We start from the raw sequence: 25,141 nt of genomic DNA, 5'->3' as shown, positions 1-25,141 counted from the left end.
ATTGTCAAGGAGCATAGAGGAGTCCAGCACTGGGCACAAAGCTTACAGCCCATCTTTTCCTCCCTGCAAGAGGTACCCAACCCCATCAGCAAACTTGTAGAACCAACCATGATCCCATGTCTGCTGGCTGATTTCTCAGTTTCCATTGCAACACAAGCAGCTTCTACCAGAAGTCTGAGTGCTGCAGTGGGATCTCAGACTGAAGCCATACCAGTTTAGATTGCTGCCATCATGGCTATCAATTACCGTGTTCAAAGGAGCTTCACAGTAGTCGAGCAATCTGCCCTCTGTTATGACGGATGCAGTTGGTACAGCTGAGTTATTTAAAAATCCCAGAGGGAAGCTTTAAACAATTGTCATAAACTATAATTTTAAGTGTTATGTTTGACATGCAACTCTAAATTCAGAAATCAGACCACCAGTTCCCAAGGTTTTACATTAAACTAAATGAAACATTTTATTAATTTACACAGGCTAAAATATATATACACGCAGCTTCAAATTTCTACTATCATAACTTATAAGAAATTCCCAAACTAATCTCATTCAAGGCAACAGCAATCCATAGACTTAACCAAATACCAGGCAAATCATTTTCATCTTATGAATTCAAAATGAGGTTCTTTTCACTTTGGTTCCTGTGGAGACAGTTGGAGGCTTATAGTTGCCTTTTGATCTCTCACTGCCTCTGCTCTGCACACCCAGAAACTGCTGAAGTTATACCTACCACTGTCCATTGAATGTAAGTTCTCTTTGTATCACCAGCCTTTTCTAACAATAAAATCCCTTTCATAGTACCAATTTTAATAGTAATATAAACATATCACTTGGTATCTGCTAGATAGGTGTCAGTTTTCACCCCACTTCTTGAATGATCTATTCAAAAAATGCAAATGCTTGCTATCTCTCTTACGTATCAAAACTAGTACACGTCAAAGCACCCAGACTAGCTGTCTTTAATCCAATTAAAACACACTCACAGACTAAACCTCTATTTTAAAAGAAAAGTATTTTCCAATAATATATACATTAATAGCTTCATGACACCTCCAACAAATTACTAGGGTCATTGCATAAGTGCCATTGGTGAGTGCTAGTGGCTCTGTGGAACACAAGCCTGCTGTCCCCCCTCAGGAAGACAGCGTTCACTCTTCCACCACTGCATCTTCACCTCTACCCTTGCTGTTACCTGTCAGCTAGAATCCCTATTACACCTGAGATGGTGCAGTCCGAAGCTAGGCCTTCTAGACCCAGAACTGCTCAAGGATGTCCTCAAGTCATCTGCAATTTCATCAACTGAAATTCAGCAGCCTTGCACCAGCCACGCTGCAGCCACTGAGGTGACATTGCATAAGAGCATTAGGACAGGCAAAGGCACATGGAAGACAGACACTAAGGGAATGCACAAGGGTGATTTAGCTGACTTGTGTATGGAATTTGGTATCATTTCATTTATAAATGTGATTTGGAACAGTTATTTTGTTGTGAATTTTATTTTAATATTGGTCAGTGAGTGAGGGAAGGTATGGTATGGGACTGTTTGTGAATGGGGAATTCAGGTTGCAGATTCTGGTATGAGAATATAAGAAATAGCTGGAGTGGATGCATTTGGCCTTTCAGGTCTGCTCCACCATTCAAAAAGAATCATGGCCGATCTTCTACCTTAACTCCTCCTTCCCGGACTATTCCCATAACTTTTAATTCCCTTCATACCCAAAAACTTCTCTACCTCTGAACTGAATTTACTCAATGACTGAGTATCCACAGCCCTCCCGGGTTGAGAGTTCCCAAGGTTCAAAACTCTTTGAGTGAAGAAATTTCCCCTCATTTTTGTCCTATTTGGCCAACTCCCTATACTGAGACTGTGACCTCATGTCCTAGACTCCCCAGCCAGAGCATTTACCTTGTCAAGACCCTTAAGAATTTAATATATTTCACTTGGATCACTCCTTATTCTTCTAGGTTCCAGGGAATATCATTCTAGTCTACTCAATCTCTCCTCACAGGACATCATAAGTGCTAATCTAATGAGCCTTTGTTACACTCCCTCTGTATCACACTCCAATAAGCTCTTCATGAAAATCTGTGCAGAAAGGGACTGTTTAGGTTTTGCTGCTACCTTCTCCACATCCTCTTCCCCCTCCTCCTGCTCCATCTCATGCTCCTGAGCTACTGACTGTATAATTGGTGGCAAGAGCCAGGCTCTCATGATGACAAGGTTGTGCAGCATGCAGCAGACTGCAATATATCTTGATACCGTCTCTACTGAGAACTGCAGAGCTTCTTCAAGGCTTCTCCAGGTAGCAAAACTGTTGTTTCAGCATGCCAATAGTCTGCTCTGCAACATTTTACGTGGCAGCATGGATTTCATTAGCTGCATATTGCACGTGTTTGTGAGCTGAGCACTGGAGTCATCAGTCATGTGGTCAGCAGATGCCACTTGTCACCTAGTAGTTTCTTTGCTTTGCCGTGGCAGCTTAAATACAGCCAGCATGGTGGACTGCTGGAGAATGAAGGTATTATAACAGCTGCTGTGATACCAGACATTAATCTCCACCATTGTTTGCATATGTGTATTGAATATGTGAATTTTTTTGACTGCAGCATAGGGCAGAATTGACATATGCTCTACACCATGGGGAAGCCTGCAATCCTAGTGAAGCCACATGCTTCACTCCACCTCTCCATCTGCCTTTCTCTGGCAAGAGGGAATGAAATATAGTTAACTCTAAGTGAATATCTCCAACTCCAGCCTAGAAGGAGCTAGACACATGACATTTCATTGCCGTGGTCAATTTCACACTTGCCCTACTCTGAAGTTGCAGTTGTGATTGCAGATAGTGGCATATTTCAAAGAATACATCCTTACTGAAGCACAGGCATTTCATATATCGTTTCTAACTGAGGTTCAGTTGGAAAGTTGCTCCCTGAACACTGTGGGCAGATATGGCCTTCTGCTGTGAGCCCATTCCCCCCCCTCCTCCTCCTCCCTCTTCCAGCAACTAGTCCTGCTCTGTGTACCCTCTGTCATTTTCCAAGTCATGCTGTATTCCAAAGGAATTGCCTACTAGCGCACCAACATCTGGGTGCAGCTGGTTTGTGCAGAAGCCTTGAAGTTACCAATATTCCTTCAGCACCTGCCACACCACTCCATTTAGAGTTGGGCAACTTTGAACAACAATAGGAAACATCAACTGCTCATAGAATCAGAGTAACAGCCAGAGAAACTTAACCAGCAGCTAACCTCTAGGTAGTTGTTGATCCCTTTAAATAGCAATTTAAGGCCTTCCTGCTGCTGAATGAATTTTCACCTCTGCGATGTTAAGCTGCATTGAGCATTGAAATGGCATCACGTGTCTCAAATCATGATCTGCCGTCTCTGTATACTTCGTGCAGCCTTTCACTATGTGTGCTAACGCCCTCACGAGTATGGCATTTGGCGCAACTCACCACAGAAACGTGTGTGTATACCTCGGATGCCATTCTGGGCATCAAACAGCACTTACAGAGCCCAGACAATGGCCAGAATTTTCCCAGTGGCAATTTGGGCGCAGGGCTCACTCGCTGATGGGAAAATGATGGGGGATGACGTTGGGAAGAACCCCCCGCCATCATCCCGGTCCCTTTAAATTTTCAGGAAGGCAGGTGGACAGCGAAATGAGCTGTCCGCCTGCCGACCTGTCAATGGCCAATTGAGGCCATTGACAGGGTAATTAAAGTAATTAAAGACCCTGCCCATCCAACCTTAAGGCTGGCGGGCAGGCCAGGAGCCCCAGCGGGCTTCTGATAATACATGAAACGTCATCCACAGTCGGGATGAGGTTACATGTTCCTTTTTAAAAACTTTAATAAATGTAATGTGATATTCATTAACATGTCCCATCTCATATGACATTGTCACATGACGGGGTCATGTTAATAATATTTTTATTTTTCTATTTTTTAAGTTTTGTACACTGTCACTAATCTCCCTGAGACAGCACTTTGTCTCAGGGAGCAATGCGCTCTTCCGCGTGCATGTGTGAAAGAGCGCACTTTGACAGCTGGGATTTCCCTCCCCGCCCCTGCACAGGAAGTGCATAGCGCTTCCTGGTGGGCAGGTCGCTGGGCGGGCCTTAATTGACCTGCCCGGTCAAAATGGCTGTCCGACCGCCACCGAGCCGGTGGGGCCTCCACACCCACCAAGAGCAAAATTCTGCCCAATGGGTGCTACCAATCCAAATTTTGCACTGTAAATATCTTAGGAATGGGACCATTTGGATTCTAATAGTTCCTTCTTAAGTTAACTGGTTTGAATGTGATAATTTTTTAAAATTTTGGATCTGTTCTTCAGAAGCATTTGGCATTATGCTGTTAGTATTTCTCTTTCTACTTGCCCAACTAAATCCCAAGTCCTTAACTTGTGTATAACAATTGTATATCATTCACTGAGCTAATTATCCAGCAATGAACCTGAATATTTTAAAACTGACTAATGTTCAGCTATTGCTTTTCAAGTCTTCTGTTCCTTTACTCATGTTCAAAGTATCTCATGCATTTTTGTTTATGCACTGTTGGTTTTATTTAGTATTTTTCAGTTATTTGTTTATTTTTTTTAATTTTGCCAATCTTTCCTCGATCCTTCCTTTCCTGAAGGTGCTCACAATTTGCCAAACTTTACACCCTTCCCCAAGGCATTTAATTGCATTGCAAGAAGATTGGAAATTGTGTGCACGAAGAAGAAAGTTCATGAATAGAGTGCAGCTGTATTGTGTTGGATAATGAATGAAGAGGTCATTGACCTGAAGAAAAATCAGAGTGGGAGGGAGAACACAGCCCTCGGAAATCTGTTAATGAGAAAATGAATTGGGTGGATGAATCATAATGAATCAATAAAATTACTGTATGGTGGTAGATCTCCAGTCACCCTCAAAAGCATTCAAACTTCATATACAACTCCAGACAGCGAGTGTTGGCAAGCTATTTAACTGCAGGGGCATTCCACCGATTCCCATCTTCTCTTCATCTAATATTGGCATCCTCTTTTAGCAGGGGTCATTGAACAGTGATCAGCAAAGAGGTCCATGCACAACTTTGACCTCCCCAATTTAGCGGTGCTGCAACCAACTGTAGGGCCCAAACCCCAGACCTGGCTGAGGTCAGGTAGCTCAGCACAGATTAGGTAGCGAATCTGTAATCTTATTGATCTTAATGTTCAGCTACTTACTGCCTTAACCATCAGATTGATGTTTACATGGTCAACAAATAAAATCAATTGCGTTAGGGCATGTCAATTGTGGACATTTGCATTTTTGTCACATCTCTTTGAAACTGTTTTATTTCTTGTGTGCAACAGCTATTTGTACATTTAATATAGTTTTAATATTACATATTGAAAAATTATTTTTGGGAAATCTTAAGACCATTTTGCATTGACAGAATCTTTTTTCCCTAGTTTATTTCAGCATTACAAATTGTATGAGTTCCTTTTCCGTCAAACACCAGATATAGAGATTCTAGACACAGAGGTCAGTAATCAATACTTTCTTTAAAAAATACCATCATCAATTTTCTCTCCTCCCTTGTTCTGGAACAAGGAGACTAAATATAACTCTTCTGCTACAAGTCCAGTGAAATTAGCCAGTCAGGGAATCCAATGTGGAACCTTCTTGTCTTGTGGGGCTTAGCTGTTCAGTGTCTGCCCTTTTTCAGCCATTAAGTCATTAACTTAATTTAACATTAATATACTGTAATATAAAGTGCACATAACATCTGAACAAAAGTATAATTGTGAAATAGTAAGCATCAGAATAAATTTTAATAAGAGTATTTCATTTTATTTGTACAATAAATGGGAGCCCTTTATGTATTAGTTCATATATTTTACAATGGCAGCAAAATCCCAAAAATAGAGTTAAAGGCTTAAATGGATTGTGGCTTTTCTTTGAACTACATGATGGAATGTTGTGTTTTGGGGAAAAACTAGTCTCAGTGCATGGTTTAAAGTTCAGTATTTATAGCTGTTATTTTTGCTAATACCGAAATTCCAGATGCCAGTATTCACAGCATCTTATTTTAGAAACAGGGTAATGATCGATACTATAAGGAAGAAATATATTATTATATGGAGGGTATCAAAGGAATCACTTTTATATAGGCAAGGCAATTCTAGGATCTTTGGTGCTGAAAGTTTATTTTCTTCAGTGTCCTTATTTTAAAATATGTTGTAGAAAATGAAAGAGAAACATTTGAAAAAGTATAAAAATTATCCACTTCATTTAATCCTATTTCAGGCAGTATCATTCCATCCTTATTCCAACAACTATGACTGAATTCGCAATATATTTGTTGAAATTTCCTCTAGTTTTAAAAAATGAGAATTAGTCAAGTGTTATCCTCCTAAGAAAAAAAAATTAAATTAACACTTTAGAAGGTTTGATGAACTACAGTTATTTGACCTCAATTGAAAAGAGTCTAAATTATCCTGTGCCTGCGGCAACCTATGTGCATATTTTTTGGATTATGGACAATTTCTTTCACATTTCGAGACATTGGCACATGAAGTATGGAATTGGTGGAATTAAAGAAAATAATCTGATAATTAAAGAAAGGGCATTGAAATCTGAATAAAGACCAGAGTCTTTCCTGCCTTTGTTTCAGTCTACCTTCAGATTGCTTAAGCATTTATCCCATGTTCAAAGTTCTTAACTGTTCTAAACTGCCAAAATATATGCATTAAAAAGTTTTGACAAAAGTTCAGCTGTTTGCCCTGAAAAACAATTAGTCAAACATTAAAAATATACAAGATTCTATCAACCAAAACTATCAAAAAAGTAAATTAAATAAAGCCATCAACAAATGTGCAACATTGTTATTAAAGAACAGAAGAATTTAATAGTTGCTGTCTTGTTAAACCAGAGACAATTTTGTTGTACTAGACCAATAAATGAAGAAGGTTGTCATGTAAAAAAACCCCATCGGCTTATAAAATCATGAAGCAAATTTTACAGTATTAGTTAGAATGAATATTGACATTTGGTGTTTGTTTCTGCTGATGCTAATAACCCCTATAAATGGGTTGGTGTTTAATATTCGGGGTATTGATCAAATAAATCTTGATTTCTTCAGGATCAAAAGAGACCACATTGAATACTTTACACAATTTAAGAATATATCATATTTACATAGGAATGAGTTTTGGTGAACTGTGCTGCAAAGCTTTAAATAAACTCTACTAAAGTGCCCTCAAGAAATTTCTCTTTGACAATGCTTTTGTTCCATCCTGAATCTCTTCCCTCCCCCTCACCCCGAGCTTGGTATACACTCCCTGTGAAGTGCTCTGAGATGTCTCTTTGTGCATAATAAGCACTACAGAAATGTAAATTTGCCTGTTTCTATTTCTTATGTTCTTAAATTGTTTCATACAAGTTCTGCCTTCTATCTAGGTTTAGTTGTATTTTGCAATAATTATACTAAATGAAGGCATGTTATTTAGGACATATTTGTCAAAGATGATTTACTATATTGTCAGTCACATAATAAATGAGGTTAAATTTAATTAGTTTAATATTAATTATTTCATTTCCAGATTTTCAAAAAGGAAATTTTGATTGAAATGAATGAATTCTGCAACCATGCCCCAGTAATTTAGAAGGTCTCTAAGCATTATAGAATTTCATTACATTATAGAATAATGGTAGTTTTTTAAAACTGCACTCAAAACAAACCAAAGCTAGTGACAGTGATGGGTTATTGAATGATGACTGATCATTTATTTTTCTGAGTTTAATGGCATGGTGCCAGCTCTATCGCAGCAAACATACTCTTTAAAAATGGAGATCTCAGACTATTAAATTGCAATGGGATTGATTTAGAAATCTGAAGTTTTACCATTATTTTTTAAAAATGCAACAAAATTAATTCTATATTTAGTTGTCATAGCTATTTAAGGGCTGTAAATAAGAGGGAGGAAAATCACCTGACTGAAGGACTGAAATTTATGAAGTACTCTGCAGAGAACATTTACAGTGCAATATTTAAATTGTACTCCAAAGAACACAGCGCAAAGCAAAACAAAGTGTTAATCAACATGATTGCATGGTAATAGTAATACCAATGTGCACATTGAAGCTGGCTACATAATGTCTTGGTTGTTTAGACCTTGCACAATTTAACTTGTTAGAAAACAATTTAGACAGCTGAAATTTCATTTGGGTGGGAAGCATTCAAATTAAGTGTTTATTATACCAGGTTTGAGGGTTGGGGTGGAGGCGGCATGGCCAATGAGATGCCACAGGTGTCCTAAGCCCTGCAGAAACAGACAATATCTGTCCTTGAAAAAACTCAGCAGGTCTGGCAGCATCGGCGGAGAAGAAAAGAGTTGACGTTTCGAGTCCTCATGACCCTTCGACAGAACTTGAGTTCGAGTCCAGGAAAGAGCTGAAATATAAGCTGGTTTAAGGTGTGTGTGTGGGGGGCGGAGAGATAGAGAGACAGAGAGGTGGAGGGGGTTGGTGTGGTTGTAGCGACAAACAAGCAGTGATAGAAGCAGATCATCAAAAGATGTCAACAACAATAGTACAATAGAACACATAGGTGTTAAAGTTAAAGTTGGTGATATTATCTAAACGAATGTGCTAATTAAGAATGGATGGTAGGGCACTCAAGGTATAGCTCTAGTGGGTTTTTTTTTTATTTTATATAATGGAAATAGGTGGGAAAAGGAAAATCTTTATAATTTATTGGGAAAAAAAAGAAGGGGGAAACAGAAAGGGGGTGGGGATGGGGGAGGGGACTCACGACCTAAAGTTGTTGAATTCAATATTCAGTCCGGAAGGCTGTAAAGTCCCTAGTCGGAAGATGAGGTGTTGTTCCTCCAGTTTGCGTTGGGCTTCACTGGAACAATGCAGCAAGCCAAGGACAGACATGTGGGCAAGAGAGCAGGGTGGAGTGTTAAAATGGCAAGCGACAGGGAGGTTTGGGTCATTCTTGCGGACAGACCGCAGGTGTTCTGCAAAGCGGTCGCCCAGTTTACGTTTGGTCTCTCCAATGTAGAGGAGACCACATTGGGAGCAACGAATGCAGTAGACTAAGTTGGGGGAAATGCAAGTGAAATGCTGCTTCACTTGAAAGGAGTGTTTGGGTCCTTGGACGGTGAGGAGAGAGGAAGTGAAGGGGCAGGTGTTGCATCTTTTGCGTGGGCAAGGGGTTGTGCCATAGGAGGGGGTTGAGGAGTAGGGGGTGATGGAGGAGTGGACCAGGGTGTCCCGGAGGGAGCGATCCCTACGGAATGCCGATAAGGGGGGTGAAGGGAAGATGTGTTTGGTAGTGGCATCATGCTGGAGTTGGCGGAAATGGCGGAGGATGATCCTTTGAATGCGGAGGCTGGTGGGGTGATAAGTGAGGACAAGGGGGACCCTATCATGTTTCTGGGAGGGAGGAGAAGGAGTGAGGGCGGATGCGCGGGAGATGGGCCGGACACGGTTGAGGGCCCTGTCAACGACTGTGGGTGGAAAACCTCGGTTAAGGAAGAAGGAGGACATGTCAGAGGAACTGGACTCGAACTCAAGTTCTGTACACACACACCTTAAACCAGCTTATATTTCAGCTCTTTCCTGGACTCGAACTCAAGTTCTGTATTTTCCAGCATCCGCAGTTTTTTTGTTTTTATCAATATCTGTCCTTGCCATTCTTGCTAAGACGTACTTGTACTTTCTGTGGCATGTTTAATGGGCCAGTAATGTGAAAATTCTGCAATCTTATGAAAATCACAGAGTTCAAGTACAAGATGTCATTAATATGCACATTGGCCAGCAACTTGATGATTCATAATCCATAAAGTATTGCTTACTTGCTAAAAGTTGCTGGTCAATTGCATGTTAACAATACTATGCATCGTTCAGAAGCTCCTATCTTTTCAACAAAATCTGGCTAAGTACTTAAATGAGACAGAGCTGAGGGGATCCAGCGAAGCCTACACCAGAGCATTCAGGCAATCCCATCTTGTCACACTGCCAGAGAGGAAAATGCAGGCTACCATTTTCAGATAGGTGGAGTATAAATTGCATAAATACCCAATACCTGAATAATAATAGATAGGGAGCCTTGCATTTATCTAGCACCTCTCACAACTTAAGGACACCCTAAAGTAGTTTATAGCTGTTGAAGTGTAATGTAGGAAAATACATTCATAAATATAAAATGATATAAGCATTGAATTCATAAATGAATAAATATAACAAATAGAGTCAGAAGATTGTGGTTTCAATCCCCACTCCACAAACCTGAGCACAAAATCTAGGCTGATACTTGACTGCAGTATTGAGCAAATGCTGCACTTGTGGAGGTATTGTCTTTCAGATGAGACATTAAGTCAAGGTCCTCACTGTCCTCTTGGCCAAATGCAAAAGATCCCATGACACTATTCAAAGAAGAATAAGGTTGAATTCCCTGGTGTCTAGGTCAATATTTCTCTCTCAGCTAACGTCACTAAAACCGTTTTTTTGATCATTATCAGATTGATGTTTGTGAGAGCTTGCTGTGCACAAATTGACTGGTACATCTCTTACGTTACAATGGTGATTACATTTCAATAGCACTTAATTGGCACTAGGCGGTTTAGAAGGGCCTGGGGTCATGAAAGACATTGTACAAATGCAAGATCTTTAGTTCTGGGTGGGGGCAAGATGATTAAGTGGGGGAATGGTGCTGAGGGAATAGCAGAAGAGCGCAGGGAGGTTCATATTTGGAAAGCATGTATCAGGCTTAATGGAAGTGAGGGTGAACTGAGTGGAGCTTGTAAATAGGGAGACTGAGGTTGGGGAGCAAACAGTCCTGGTTACTTACTGAAGGGAAGGTGGCAAAGTACGGGGCTCAGTATCAGTAGGGAGAGTGAGCCAAAGAATGTCAGAATGAGAGCTCATGTTGCGACAAGAGTAGGCTGATACAGGTAATGATAGTGAGCTCGGGAGTAAAATGCAGCCAGGTCAGAGTTGACACTGGTGGGAAGAATTAATATGGACCTTGGATCACAATAATTGGGTACAGATGGTTCAAACACATTTCATGTGGAACCCAGGACAGACTTTAATCTCCTATGTCTTCAATTTGTTTTCCACCTCACTGAACTACATTAGTGGGCTTGGCACACTTGGGAGGAGTTAGGAAAAGAGGAATTGGAATAGCTGTGCGCATAGTAGAGAAATTGGAACCTCAGAGCAGGGGCCACAGCACAGCAATGACTGGAAGTTGATATTACAAATATACACCTGTGGGCAGGGAAAAGGGGAAACACGGCTGCAATCGGCTGATAGTGTATAGAGACCTGGACCTAAAAGTAGCCAGGACCCTGGTTTACGGGGAAATCTCTGTAAAAATCTGGAGGGAAAGGTGTGTGCCTGCAAAATCTGAGAAGAAGCTCACGCAAAGGCCTCAAGACAGTTGGAGTGGTTTATACTGTAAATAAGTGCACAAGTAAGGTTATTTAGCAAAACTTTGACACTTTTTTGTATGTTTGTTCTTGTCTAGGGAACAAGGCACAAACGTTTATCTCCAAGCCCTAAAATATGATCCTTTCCTTGTTTTAAGCTTGAGGTAGAAGTCATCGAATCAGCAGATCCATTCCCTCCACCACTGGAGGAGAGTTTAACCTGGGATATCTATTCATCATATATACTGCTGCAGCCACCAGAGGACTTGGTACGAGAGGTATTGCCACATTTTCTCAACTTACGGTGAATCAAGGTCTTGTTCACAGATACATGTTGCTATAAATCATCCACTCTCTGACATTTTTTTTGTAGGTTGAGGTGGAGGTTGAGGAGAGTAAGGAAGTTACAGAAACAACAACTGTGGATCCTCTGGCGATTTACACCATTGATGATGTCAAATCAGTGCTGGGTGAAGTAACAGGAGAAGCACTCAGGAATTTACAGGTTTGCAACTTGTCTCTTATTTTAATAATGAAAATTCAGCAACAACTTGCATTTATATTGTACTCCCCTTCTGTAGGAAGCTGTATAAGTCCTTTGCAATAAGGAAGCAAACTGTATGGTGGACATAAAGCATTGGGACTCTTCAATCCTCCAGGAACTCTGTGGTCCTTCAATTCTGGCCTCTTGTGCGTCTTTGATATCCATTGCCCCACCATTGGATGACCGTGCCTTCAGTTTTTCAAGCTCCTAGTTTTGGAATTCCCTCCCTGAACCTCTCTGTCTTTCTATCTTTCTCTCTTCTCCTTCAACAGACTAATAATCACCTTTCCTAATATCTCCTTATGTGGCTAGATGTTAATTTTGATCTGATAATGCTTCTGTGAAGTATCTTTGAACAGTTTACTATGTTAATGGTGCTATATAAATAATTCAGGTTGTTATTAGAATGAGGGAAAAAATTAGATGAGGACACAGAAAGGAGAGCAAATAGGACAAGGAATGTAGGGAGAACAAAAGAGAAAGACTGATCAGAAGAAGGAAGAAGTAAATGGACTTTCAGTTCTCTGAATACACAAATGGACAAAGTATTGTGAATAAATTGGTAAGCTAGAGGAACAAAATGAAGGAAGTGTAATAAATTAGCTTCAGTAAAGATGTAGTTTAGGCTAGGGCAGGACTGAGAACTAAAAATTTCTGGTTAGAAAATCTTCAGAAGAGGCAAGAGAATGGGGAAAAAAAGGAAGAAGAGGTTTCAGTTTTAATCAAAAATTTCATCACAGTGCCAGCTATGAATTCAGGATTTTATTATGGCAAGTTGTGAAATTGAATTCAATAAATTTGATGATTTGTGGGCTGACGCTAAACAGGGATCTTGAAAGTGGCTGAATTGTAAAATTTTGTGTCCATTAAAGTCCTTCATACTACCCCTGCCCAGTCTGGCTTAGATATGATTCTGGTCCCACACGACATTTTTGATACTTAATGCCCTCAGGGCAACTAGAGATGGACACTATTTGCTGCCACAACCCGAGAACAAATTTTAAAAATAGACAAGAAATTTTTGTGCGCAAATTCCACAAACAGCAATGAGATGAATGACTGTATGTTTTGTATGTGTTGATTGAGGGTAAAATGTTGGCCAGGACACTGGGCAGGACTGAGAACTAAAAATTTCTGGTTAGAAAATCTTCAGAAGAGGCAAGAGAATGGGGAAAAAAAGGAAGAAGAGGTTTCAGTTTTAATCAAAAATTTCATCACAGTGCCAGCTATGAATTCAGGATTTTATTATGGCAAGTTGCGAAATTGAATTTAAGTAGTGCACAAACAGGAGGATATACACTATACATACTTCCACAAGAAGTGATGCATAAACACTAGGGTTCCATGGATGAGGAGTGAACTTAAAATACAACTTAAAAGGAGACATATGATAAATCTAGGACTAATAATATGACAGAAAATTAGGGTGGATATAGAGGGGAAGCAGACAGAAAATGGGAAAGGCTAAGAGGTGTGGCAAAGGACTGGTAAGCAAGGGGTAAAAGTAGAGAATTTTATAAACAAGGGGCAAGTGAATAACCAGGAAAGTGTACGGCTGATGGGAGATGAGAAATGAAATCTTACAGTGGGTGACAGTAATAGAGATACTGAATGAGTACATTGCCTTGGTATTCATAGAATAGTGTGAATAGTGGAAATGAATGGATACAAGAGAAGCACGAGCAGTTAGACAGAAATATTATAGGAAAGGAAGTAAACACTGAAAAAAATGTTGGTGGAACTCAAAGTAGGAAGGGCATCAGTCTCTTGGCACGCACCCAAGTATGTTAAAGAAAATCAGACAGGAAATAGCAGAAAGGCTCTGATCCGACCACAGTTTTTAAAACATCCTTGGATGTGGAGTCTGTGTCAGAAATCTGGAGGGTTGCCAATTCCCGTAACATGGGATAAAATTAATGCTGACCGAGAAAGACATAGTTTTGTTAAGGACAGCCAACATTAATTTGTTAAAAAGCATTATGTGTCTGACAAATTTATAGCGTATTTTGAGGAAATAACGGAATGGATTGATATAAGAAATACAGTGCATGTTAGAACCATAGAAGTGCTATGGCACAGAAAGAGGCCATTCAGCCTATCGTGTCTGCCCCAGCCAAAAAAAGAGAATAAAAGAAACTAGCTGCTCATTTTTAATGTCACTTTCTAGCCTTGCAGGTTACAGCACTTCAGATGCAGATCCAGGTACCTTTTAACTGAGTTGAGCATTTCACTCAATCACCAATTCAGGTAGTGAATGCCAGACGCCCACCACCCTCTGGGTGAAAATGTTTCTCCTCATGTCCCTCTAATCCTTCTACCATAAATCTATACCCCTGATAATTGATCCCACAGCCAGGGGAAACAGTTCTTTCCAGTTTTCCCTATCTAGGCTCCTCATAATTTTGTACACCTCAATTAGGTCACACCCCTCAGCCTCCTCTGTTCTAAGGAAAACAACCCTAGCCTATCCAAACAAAAACAAAAATGTGGGAAAAACTCAGCAGGTCTGAGAGCATCTGTGGAGAGAAAGACAGAGTTAACGTTTCGAGTTCATTCAGAGCTAAAAGGAAGCCTATCCAATCTTTCCTCATAGCTGCAATTTTCAAGCCCTGGCAACATTCTTGTAAATCTCCTCTGTACTCTCTCCAGAGCAATTATGTCCTCCCTGTAATGTGGTGACCAGAACTGTACACAAAATTCCAGTTGTGGCCTAACCAGCGTTTTATACAGTTCCAGCATTACATCCCTTCTTTTGTATTCAGTACTTTGTCCGATAAAGGAAAGCATTCCAAATGCTTTCTTTACCACTTTATCCACCTATCTGGCCATCTTCAAGGACCCGTGGACATGCACTCCAATGTCTCTTCACTTCCCTTACCCATCCCAATATCCTCCCATTTATTGTTGTGTATGTGATTTTCAAAATGTGTTTGATAATGTACTACATAAAAGACTTGTTAATAAAATGAACCACGCTGTATTAAAGGGAGTAAGCAGGTGGACACAAAGTTGTATAAAGGACAGTAAACCAAGAAATGGTTAATGGATTTTTATGAGAAGTCCCATTCTACAGGGATCAATGTTGGAACCATTGCTTTTCTCAATATATAAATGATCTGGATTATAGGAGGCAATATGTTGACTTGCCCTGTACAACTTTGCGTCTCTAATGGGCGAAAAATTGACCAGAGATTTGTACAGGATGCACTAACACACCTGAACTCTTGATCTGTGCTCCCACTATACAGAGCTCTTAACCAGCAGTATTAATTTGTAAAATCCACCCACTTTGATGATTACTACCCGATTCAAATAGCTGGTAAATTATTTAACATGTCCAACTTTCAGTTCTTTAAGTTGCAACAAATTTAACAACCGGAACCGTTTGTATATTATAAAACTTTGTAAGTTATATCAAAATAACATCAAGCTTCAATTATGATAGCGTTGTCTGTTTGTATAAAAGTTTTGAAAGTGTCCATCAATTTGCAGGCATTCTAATTTGTTCATTTGTGATTCATACAATGTTTTAACAAACAAGAAAAAAACTCGGTGATTTCCTGCGGTTTTTTTTCCCCGATATTGAGATAATTTGGATTGTTGCTGAGAAAAATAAACCCAGCAAGCTGTTAATCTAGAAATAACTCAAAACAACAGCTAGCCTCTAATTAATCTTGAGACCTGTTTCAATAACTTTCCCACAGTAAATAACTGCTCAGTGCTCTTAAAGGGGCAGACCAGATTGACAGCTGGAATTAACACTGTACAATGGCTCCCAGTCCTGTCTAATATTCCACCTCCAGACTTGCAATGGAAGGCAAAACACTAAAAGAGTTTGGCCACATTGAAACCAATCCAGAACTGCCAATCCATGAAGACCTTCAGAACCTACAGAATCAGCAATTCAAATCACGCAAGCTGTTCTGGAGCTCCGTAACTCCTTTGAGTGATGCAGATTTTGACAAAGAGGACAAATGGCACATCCTCTGGCCTGACACCAATATCATCAATAAAGATTTGGTGAGTGATCTGATAGTAGGACCTCCGGGGCTTCACCTCCCTCGGAAACAGTGGGTCTACACTCAGCAAGATCAGCACTTTCCATGCAAGGACATCATGCCTCCTCCACAAATGGAATTTCAAAGTCAGCCCTGCATCCTACTGTGGTCATCCACATAAGACACTTCACCACATTGTGAATGAATGTGGTCTATGGAAATTTGCCGCAGGGTTCAACTTGAACTTTGACTTATAAAGCTGCAAGATGTCATTCACAGCAACAAGACGAGGACATATAATATTGTCCTGACTGGGTAAACTGCAGATCACTTCTTTTTCCAAAAATAATTGCCTTATCATGCTCCATCTCGAGTTTCATGTGTGCCTTTTTCATAAAACTCAACAGCATAGGTACTGTACCTCACTACAGACTACATCAGTACTTATAAAATGGCTTACTCCACCTTTTTTACATGGAATTGCAATTCCCTTTATCTCAATGCATTATCAACACCAAAGCTAAAGCAGGTAGTACTTTTAACCTTGTGTCATTTCTTACTTCGTAGTGAATCAAGATAACATTTTAGCTAATCTGCCTCACAGTTAAGTGCAAGCACTATCTAGTACTGCATATGTAAGGCAGTCTGCAGCTAACGCAATCAACACAGGACTAAAATTCCTTGTTGCCACTATCACTTGTTTGGATTAGTCATTATCAATGTCATATGTCATTTCAAGGACCCTGCCTCTTCGCTTTGGGTAGTTCACCACATAATGATACCTAAAACTATACCTGAAGCACCTATTAACTAGAGCACAGACATTTTAGGGTTCATTCTCCCATCATTTTTATTCTAATTTTATCTTCTGCTGTAAAAACTAATTATGATAAAAAAAAATTGTCCTCATTCTGCCTGTTTTTACTCATTCTGTTGTATTGGTGCTTGTGTCCAGTATCTGGACTATTTCAAAATCTAGCGAATCATTGCATCTTCTATTCTTTGTGTCGCTGCGGGTGTCTCATTTGGTCCATGAAGGCTGAAGGAAATCACTGTTTTCCCAAGAGTTCTTTTTAAGACAGCAGACATTTGATTCAGCAGGGTTTCTATCTCTGAGAACCAAACACCAGTTAGAACCTGTTGTCTGTCCATTTGAGACATCTTAGCACAGTCTAGTAATTTAAATGCTAGCACTGAGCCAGGGATCTCTAAATTGAATTTCGTCAATCTTTTATAGTCTGTTAAAGTCCATAATATATTCCTCCATTGAATAACCATCTGTTTCCCAAAATCTATCAAATTCTGACCATGCCTCATAGGAATTTAACACATCATCTTTCCTGCAAAAAAGGATCAAGGGTTATAGGGGTGCGGATAGGAGAGTGGAGTTGAAGCCACAATCAGATGAGCCATGATCTTATCGAATGGCAGAGCAGACTCAAGGGCCGAATGACCTACTCCTTATAATTCTTGTTTTCTTATGTTGCAAATTTCACCCAAGAAAGCTAATAATAGATCCAAACCTTCATTACTATCCAACTTAGGGACATCCATCCAGAAAAATACTTACGTCTGATTTTACTTCTTGTAACACAGGTACTGGACCCCATACCTGGGAAGCTCGGGTCCGGACATGTGCCAGATTTGGGGATTTTTCAGATGTTGGGTCCTAGGCCTAGCACATACGGTGCACTTATAATACATGAAATAAAGTATGATAAATAAAGAATAAAGGAGTTTTATTTACTTTTATTGTTTTATTATTTTACTTTGTCATTTTCTTAAGTTACATCTCAACCGAAGAAGAGTCAGCATCAGAAGGAACGTCTGGGGTGGTAGCTGGAGTACAGACACTGACTGAGGAAGTTGAAGGTTTAGGCTTGGTTTTACTTCTTTTAAACATGTCCTGCAGCTTAAGTTGTTTCAAATATGTGGGCCTTTCTTTCAGGAACACCTCTTGTGATTTCTTGACCTTCATCACATGCTGCTCTGTTATGAAGCTCTTCTGCCCCATCCCATGAATTAATTCCTCTGTAATACTTGTGAACCTGTCAGCAGACACTTTTTCCTGTTCATCCAATGCAACATTTTCATTATCATCATTATCACACTCATTCTCTTTATTCTTATTCATCGCATGTTTCACTGTCTGTGAGTTGGAGGTGAACTGGAACATCTTTGTCAATATTCAACAACCCTCAACAGCTTCTTCGTCCAAAACCTTGACTTCAGCAGAAGACAAACCTTTCGCATATGCCAATAAATCTTCAACAACTTTTCCCTCCTCAGACGCCTGGATATCATTAAAACTGGGTTCAATTTCATCACCGACATTTAGGAACATGGTAGATGGCCACAGGTTGTGCCATCCATTTATCAAAATATCTTACAGTAAATTGGCCCCAGGCCTTTGCAGCTGTCCAGAGAGCATCTTTCACATCGAATTTTTTTGGAATTCTTTAAATCCCAAGCCTCTGTTGCATTCACTGAGTATTTTGCACATGAATTCAGCCTTGTATCTGGTCTTGAATGCCTGCAGAATGCCTTAGTCCATGGGCTGGATGAGAGGTGGACAGTTGGGGGAAAAATAAACTCTGCATTAGAGTGTGCAGCACAATTATCAAGGAGTAACATAATTTTGCAGCCCCGGGAAGACCCACAGACTGACAATGAGCCCTGGCTTCAGGGACAAAATGGTTCTCATACCAATCAAGGAAAATTTGTCTCATCATCCATGTACGCTTATTGACCTTATAAACAACAGGAAAAACCCTAATCCCCTTGAAAGCCCTAGGATTCTGGCTTTTACCAATAACAAGCAATTTACACCCATGCATACTTGCTGCATTTGAACACACCTTAAGCCATTCCTTAGAACCTTTGGATCCCATGGTGTTGTTAGACCAAACTCTTCGTAAAACACTTTTGCTTGGGCCATGATAATGAAGTGATCCAATGGATATTTCTCGCTTCAACGCTGCCTGATTCACTCTAGTAACACTTTGTCTACATAGACAGGCTTTGACTGATGGAGTGTTTTCCTATTATCCATTAATTTTGGGCACATCACTGTCAGCATAAAATTTAAGTAACTTCTCCTTTTGCTTCTTCAAATCATAAATGGTCGACATACCAAAACCATATTCTTCCCTTAATCTTTTCACTGAAGTGCCCTTCTCTAGACGCGTTAGTAATTCCACTTTCTGCTTAATACTCAACAACAAATGCTTCCTCTTGACACTCCCACCAGCTACGGGACTTCCTGCTGGTCTTTTCAACATGGAACCAGGGCTAATAAAGACTGGAATTGCAGAGAGGGACTTATTCAAACAGTGTGTAATCAACGCAAGAATCAGTGGCACCACCAAATAAAGCAGCAGCTTGACAAAGTACTCTGTGCTGAGATTTTAATTTTCTGTCTGAAAAATTTTTCTTAGTTTCCAACCTTCACCTTTGGGCAACCAATCTCTACGAGCATATTATATTCCAGAAAACCAGATGGTGAAGGATAGAACTAGTGCCAAATTTTACACACTTTTATAAGCACTTGTTAGGGCAAATTTGGTATTCTTGTGTCGGTCCTGGTGAGTATGAGATGAAAAGCTTTGACAGCATGTCTCTTTTTTCAGCAAAGCTCCAGTTCTGTACCACAAAGTGACTTTTATAAGCATCTATTTATAGAGATACACAATACAAATATGCACCTGCTGACGCAGCCACCATAATATCAGTCTTTTCCTATTTCGATCAGCACAAGTGAATCCCCAGTTAATGCCCATCACTTGCATTCAATTAAATGCAATTATTATATATTCCAAGTTGTCTTTAATATAAAAAATATTTAAATGTTTGGGGGGGAGGAGATGGTGACATTGTGGTAATGTCACTGGACTAGTAGTCCAGAGGCCCTGGCTAATGCTCTGGGGACATGGGTTCTGTGAAAATGGCAGCTGGTGGAATTTAATCTCAATTAACAAAAATCTGGAACATAAAGTTAGTTAGTTAGTAACAGTGATCATCAATTGTCATAAAAACCCATCTGGTTCACTAATATCCTTTAGGGAAGGAAATCTGCCATCCTTACCTGGTATGTGACTTCAGATCCATAGCAATGTAGCTGACTCTTAGCTGATTTCTGAAATGGCCATGCAAGCTACTCAGTTCAAGGACAATTAAGATGGGCAACAAATGCTGGACTTGCCAGCGATGCCTACATCCCTTGAAAGAATAAAAAAGAAATAAAAACTTGCCTTAGTTCTGATTCTTTTGTGGCATATTTTCTCTTTTTTCCCTTGTGTATTCATTTCAAACTGCTGATAAATTTTCCCCTCCCCTAGAATTGAACGCAGTCTAATTCTAAGTGGCTGCATGCCTTTAAATTTTTCCAAACAGCATCCACCCCTGCCCCTTAGTGACAGCTTCCATGCAAGCCCTAAGTAGCACCATTAGTGTGTTTAAATGGGATTGATGAGCTGATTTGTGGCATCCAATAAGGACAACCCATTTTCTACCAGTGTGTGCCTTAGTTCCCATAATGGCCTTTTTCTACATTACTGAATTAAGCATTGGTAGGTAGGCAACGTTTCCTAATCGGATTTTTTTTAATGCTTCTTCAAGTCACAGCTGCAGAAAACAGTCAGTTGGAAAACTGCTATCCTCCTTGGAAAGCTTACAACCTCTCTCACTCTGGATCACTACCTAAAGATGCAGAACATAACACCATTTTCAATTTGTGTGTTTTTGAAGAACTCTTTGGATCAGTGCCTAGAATGTAGTGAATTCATCCAAAGCTGACTAGTATCTCAATCGTAGTTTTCCTTTAATTAAACTGTACATGAGCCCTTTCTTAATATTGAGGGTCCTACTCCACCAAATCTCTCGTTTAAAATTATTGTCCTTTTCTTTAAATCTCTCCATGGCCCTGCCCTTCCATATCCCTGTAACCTCTTCCAGTCTTACAAACTCCCTGTCCTTACCTCAAAATCTCCCTTCCGGTTTTCTGCCACTTGTGCAGTTCTCCTCTCTTTGCCGCACAATTAACGCCCAGCTACCAAAGCCCTGGAATTTCCTCTCTGTCACCTGTGTTAGGAATGCTATATAAATGCATTCTTTTGTGGTGAAGATTTGATGGATAAAATATTACTGTGGCAAACAAGACTTCACCATCAAAGGGCTGCACTCAACACATGGATGCATGCATACTAATTATTACCAATTTTAAAGACTTGCTTTCTATGAACTTTAGTATTATTGAGCGATATGGTGATATGGTCTCTGAAAAGGAACAAGAAAGAAGCATGTTACTGGTTTTACTTGAAAATTTGGCACAGGGTAACATATTTTGAATATATGCTATACAGCCAAAATAAATTGAAATGAGCTTTATTGGAGAAAGTGCAAGCTACAAATCAAATAAACTGTCAATTGTTACTCTCATCGTCATAATTAAATGCAGTTGTATAATCTGCCAAAGTATTTCCTAATCTGTTTAATCCATCCAACCTCCATCTTCATTTTTCATTCATTATGAAGTAGAAAAAGTCCCTACTTTTTAGATAAGGCTAAATTCACCAAGTCTTCTGATTTTATTCGGGGGCTGCATTCAAAGGGAACACAGGTTGGAGAATTGGCGTTACAGTGTTGTAGGCCTGACTCCAGCCTTTACTCCCATTGAGCATGATTTCATGTTGCAACCGAGGACAAGTAAATTGTGTATTAATGGTGTTGTCACATGATTTGCATTTATATTGCAGAAAAGAGAGATATGTTGCCAAAGTTTTATGTTTTGTGCTCATCAGGACAAACGCAAGAAAGCCAAATTTCAAATGATCACAACAATTTATACTGCAGGAGAAAAGGTTGGTTGGCAAGGCATTGTCATGGAGGAAGCAACAGGAAATTATAGGCTCCCCAAACTCCTGAGTAATTCCAAAAATGCACAAGGCTTGAACACATTCCTTTGTTTCCAGCGAACAGGTTTGTGCTCATGAATATCTGCCGCTTCTAGCAAGCATAAATGAGCCACATTACAAGCTCACCTGATTATCATAAATTGGTTGTTAGTGTAGCTGTTAGCACACTCAGGATTGTTCCGCAAGTGTTGCCCAATTGTGAAATCACATATAACAGTAGATGTTTTGTTTTGGGTTTCGCAAGCGTGGGCTGGTTGAGTACGGTCTGTATTCTGCCTATTACGAACAACTAAAAGAACATGTTTGATTTGATCAGCCATCTATTGGGACATTAGGCTTACAAACCTGGCATTGCACCAATACTGAAATTCATACATGATGTTGCTCAATTGTGTGGTAGGCAGAATATCTTTTTGGACCGATGGCAACATCCTGTTAGTGGAAAATACCACTCATGTGCATGCAAATACTGCATAGTAGCAACTTGAAATGGCTTGCTTAACCTGTTGTTCAAATTTTTGAGATATTTTGCCTCTCCAGGGTAATTTGAGGTAGACTGGGCACTTTTCATGTCTGAAAGTGGTAGCCTTTGACCCGTTTGCGCAATACACAGCTACCAGTAATCTGATCATTATAGCCTTTGTCCCTGGGATAGTTTTGATGCATCCCTATTTCTAACTCAAGCTTGCAAGGCAAGTAAATGGCTAGGGCCCTATTTACAGGGTTGCTAATAAGGCCAATCTTGTATCATGTGGATCTATACAAATTACAATGTATATATTGACTATTAAAGGTAGGCTTATGATAGACTGGAGAACCCATTAACAGATTTCTCAACTGGCACATCAACCAAAGAGAGTGCGTTAAACTGCTCCATCTCAAAAGTGAATTGGAGCACAGGATGGAATGTGTTAAAGTGTGTAAGGAAATCGTCACAATCCTTAGCAACTTAAGATAATTAATGCCGTGCATCTTGTAAATGGTACACACTACTACCACTGTGTGTCGGTGCTGGAGGGAGTGATTGTTTGTGGAAGGGGTTCTAATCAAGCAGGCTGCTTTGTCCTGGAAGTTGTCAACTTCTTGAGTGTTGTTGGAGTTCATTCATCCAGGCAATTGGAGAGCATTCCATCACACTCCTGACTTGTGCCTTGTAGATGGTTGACAGGCTTTGGGGAATCAGAAGGTGAGTTACACACTGCAGGATTCCTAGCCCCTGACCTGCTCTTGTAGCCATAGTATTTATATGACTAGTCCAGTTCAGTTTTTGGTCAATGGTAACCCCCAGGATGTTGATAATGGGGGAATTCAGCCATGGTAATGCCATTGAATGTCAAGGGGCTACAGATTCTCTTTTGTTGGAGATGGTCATTGCCTGGCACTTGTGTAGCGCGAATGTTACTTGCCACTTGTCAGCCCAAGCCTGGATATTGTCCAGGTCTTGCTGCATTTGGACATGGACAGCTTCAGTATCTGAGGAGTCACAAATGGTGCTGAGCATTGTGCAATCATCAGTGAACAACCCCACTTATGACCTTATGATGGAAGTAAGGTCATTGATGGAATAGCTGAAGATGGTTGGGCCGAGGACACTACCCTGAGGAACTCCTGCAGTGATGTCCTGGAGCTGAGAGGACTGACCTCCAACAACCACAACCATATTCCTTTGTGCTAGGTATTACTCCAACCAGTTGAGTTTTCCCCCCGATTCCCATTGACTCCAGTTTTGCTAGAGCTCCTTGATGCCACACTAGGTCAAATGCGGCCATGATGCCAATGCCAGTCACTCTCACCTCACCTCTAGAGTTCAGCTCTTTGTCCGTGTTTGAACCAAGGCTGTAATGAGGTCAGGAGCTGTGTGGCCCTGGTGGAACCCAAACTGGGCATCAGTGAGCAGGTTATTGCTAAGCAAGTGCCGCTTGATAGCATTGTTGATGACCCCTTCCATCACTTTACTGATGATGGAGAGTAGACTGATGGGATGGTAATTGGCCGGGTTGGATTTGTCCTGATTTCTGTGTACAGGACATACACATTGTCTGGTAGATGCCAGTGTTGTAGCTGTACTGGAACAGCTTGGCTAGGGACGTGGCAAGTTCTGGAGTACAAGTCTTCAGTACTATTGCCGGAATATTGTCAGGGCCCATAGCCTTTGCAGTATCCAGTGCTTTCAGTTATTCCTTGATATCGCATGGAGTAAATTAAATTGGCTGAAGACCTCCGGAGGAGGCCAAAATGGATTATCCGCTCGGCACTTCTGACTGAAGGTTGTTGCAAATGGTTCAGCCTTATCTTTTTGACTGATGTGCTGGGCTGTCCCATCATTGAGGATGGGGATATTTGTGGAGCCTCCTCCTCCAGTTGTTTAATTGTCCACCACCATTCACGACTGGATGTGACAGAACTGCAGAGCTTAGATCTGATTTGTTGTTTGTGGAATTGCTTAGCTCTGTCTATCACTTGCTGCTTATACTATTTGGCATGCAAGTGGTCCTGTGTTGTAGTTTCACTAGGTCGATACCTCATTTTTAGGTATGCCTGGTGCTCCTTCTGGCACACCCCCCTGCACTCTTCATTGAACCAAGATTGATCCCCTGGCTTGATGGTAATGGTAGAGTGGGGGTTCTGCTGGACCATGAGGTTACAGATTGTGGTTGAGTACAATTCTACTGCTGCTGATGACCCACAACACCTCATGGTTGCCCAGTCTTGAGGTGCTAGATCTATTCGAAATATATCCCTTTAACATAGTATTAGTGTCACACAACACGATGGAGGGTATCCTCAATGTAAAAACAGCACATTGTCTCCACAAGGCCACTCCTACCGACCCCTTCATGGACAGATGCATCTGCAGCCCGCAGGTTGGTGAGGATGAAGTCAAGTGTGTTTTTCCCTCTTGTTGGTTCCCTCACCACCTGCCGCAGACCAGTCTAGCAGCTACGTCCTTTAAGACTTGGCCAGTTTGGTCAATATCTCTACATAGCATTCAATGATCAGATTGTATTCATCACTGCCCCATATGCATGTAATAGTAGCACAGTTGGACCCAGAGCCTCTTTCAGCCTCTCTATCATGATGTCTCTGTGGTCTTTCCTTCTCTTTTTATTGTAAATTCAGCTTTGTGACTTTTCACATTGACTAATCTCACCCAGCCTTAGCAAAGAACCAGCACCTGGGTGTTGGCCTTGGTGGACTTAACACAGCAGGTTAATGCTCCAAAACAGCCTACTGTTCAACACAATTACTTATTGAAGTGCCCACAAACTTCCTAAATGTA

General features: G+C 40.5%; 1 protein-coding gene across 1 annotated transcript in view; it reads left to right on the top strand.

The window, feature by feature from the left end:
* The window catches only part of cabcoco1 (ciliary associated calcium binding coiled-coil 1), a 132,386-nt gene that overhangs the window by 93,597 nt on the left and 13,648 nt on the right, over positions 1 to 25,141 (top strand). The window contains exons 5-7 of the mRNA XM_041209060.1: positions 5,435 to 5,507; positions 11,566 to 11,685; positions 11,781 to 11,912. Of these exons, the coding sequence (XP_041064994.1) occupies positions 5,435 to 5,507; positions 11,566 to 11,685; positions 11,781 to 11,912 (325 nt within the window). The remainder of the gene's footprint in view (positions 1 to 5,434; positions 5,508 to 11,565; positions 11,686 to 11,780; positions 11,913 to 25,141) is intronic.

The sequence above is a fragment of the Carcharodon carcharias genome, chromosome 17 (assembly GCF_017639515.1).
Source record: "Carcharodon carcharias isolate sCarCar2 chromosome 17, sCarCar2.pri, whole genome shotgun sequence".
Classification (NCBI taxonomy): Eukaryota; Metazoa; Chordata; class Chondrichthyes; order Lamniformes; family Lamnidae; genus Carcharodon; species Carcharodon carcharias.
The sequence above is the reverse complement of the archived record's forward strand: the minus strand, read 5'-3'. Positions and strand labels throughout refer to the sequence as shown.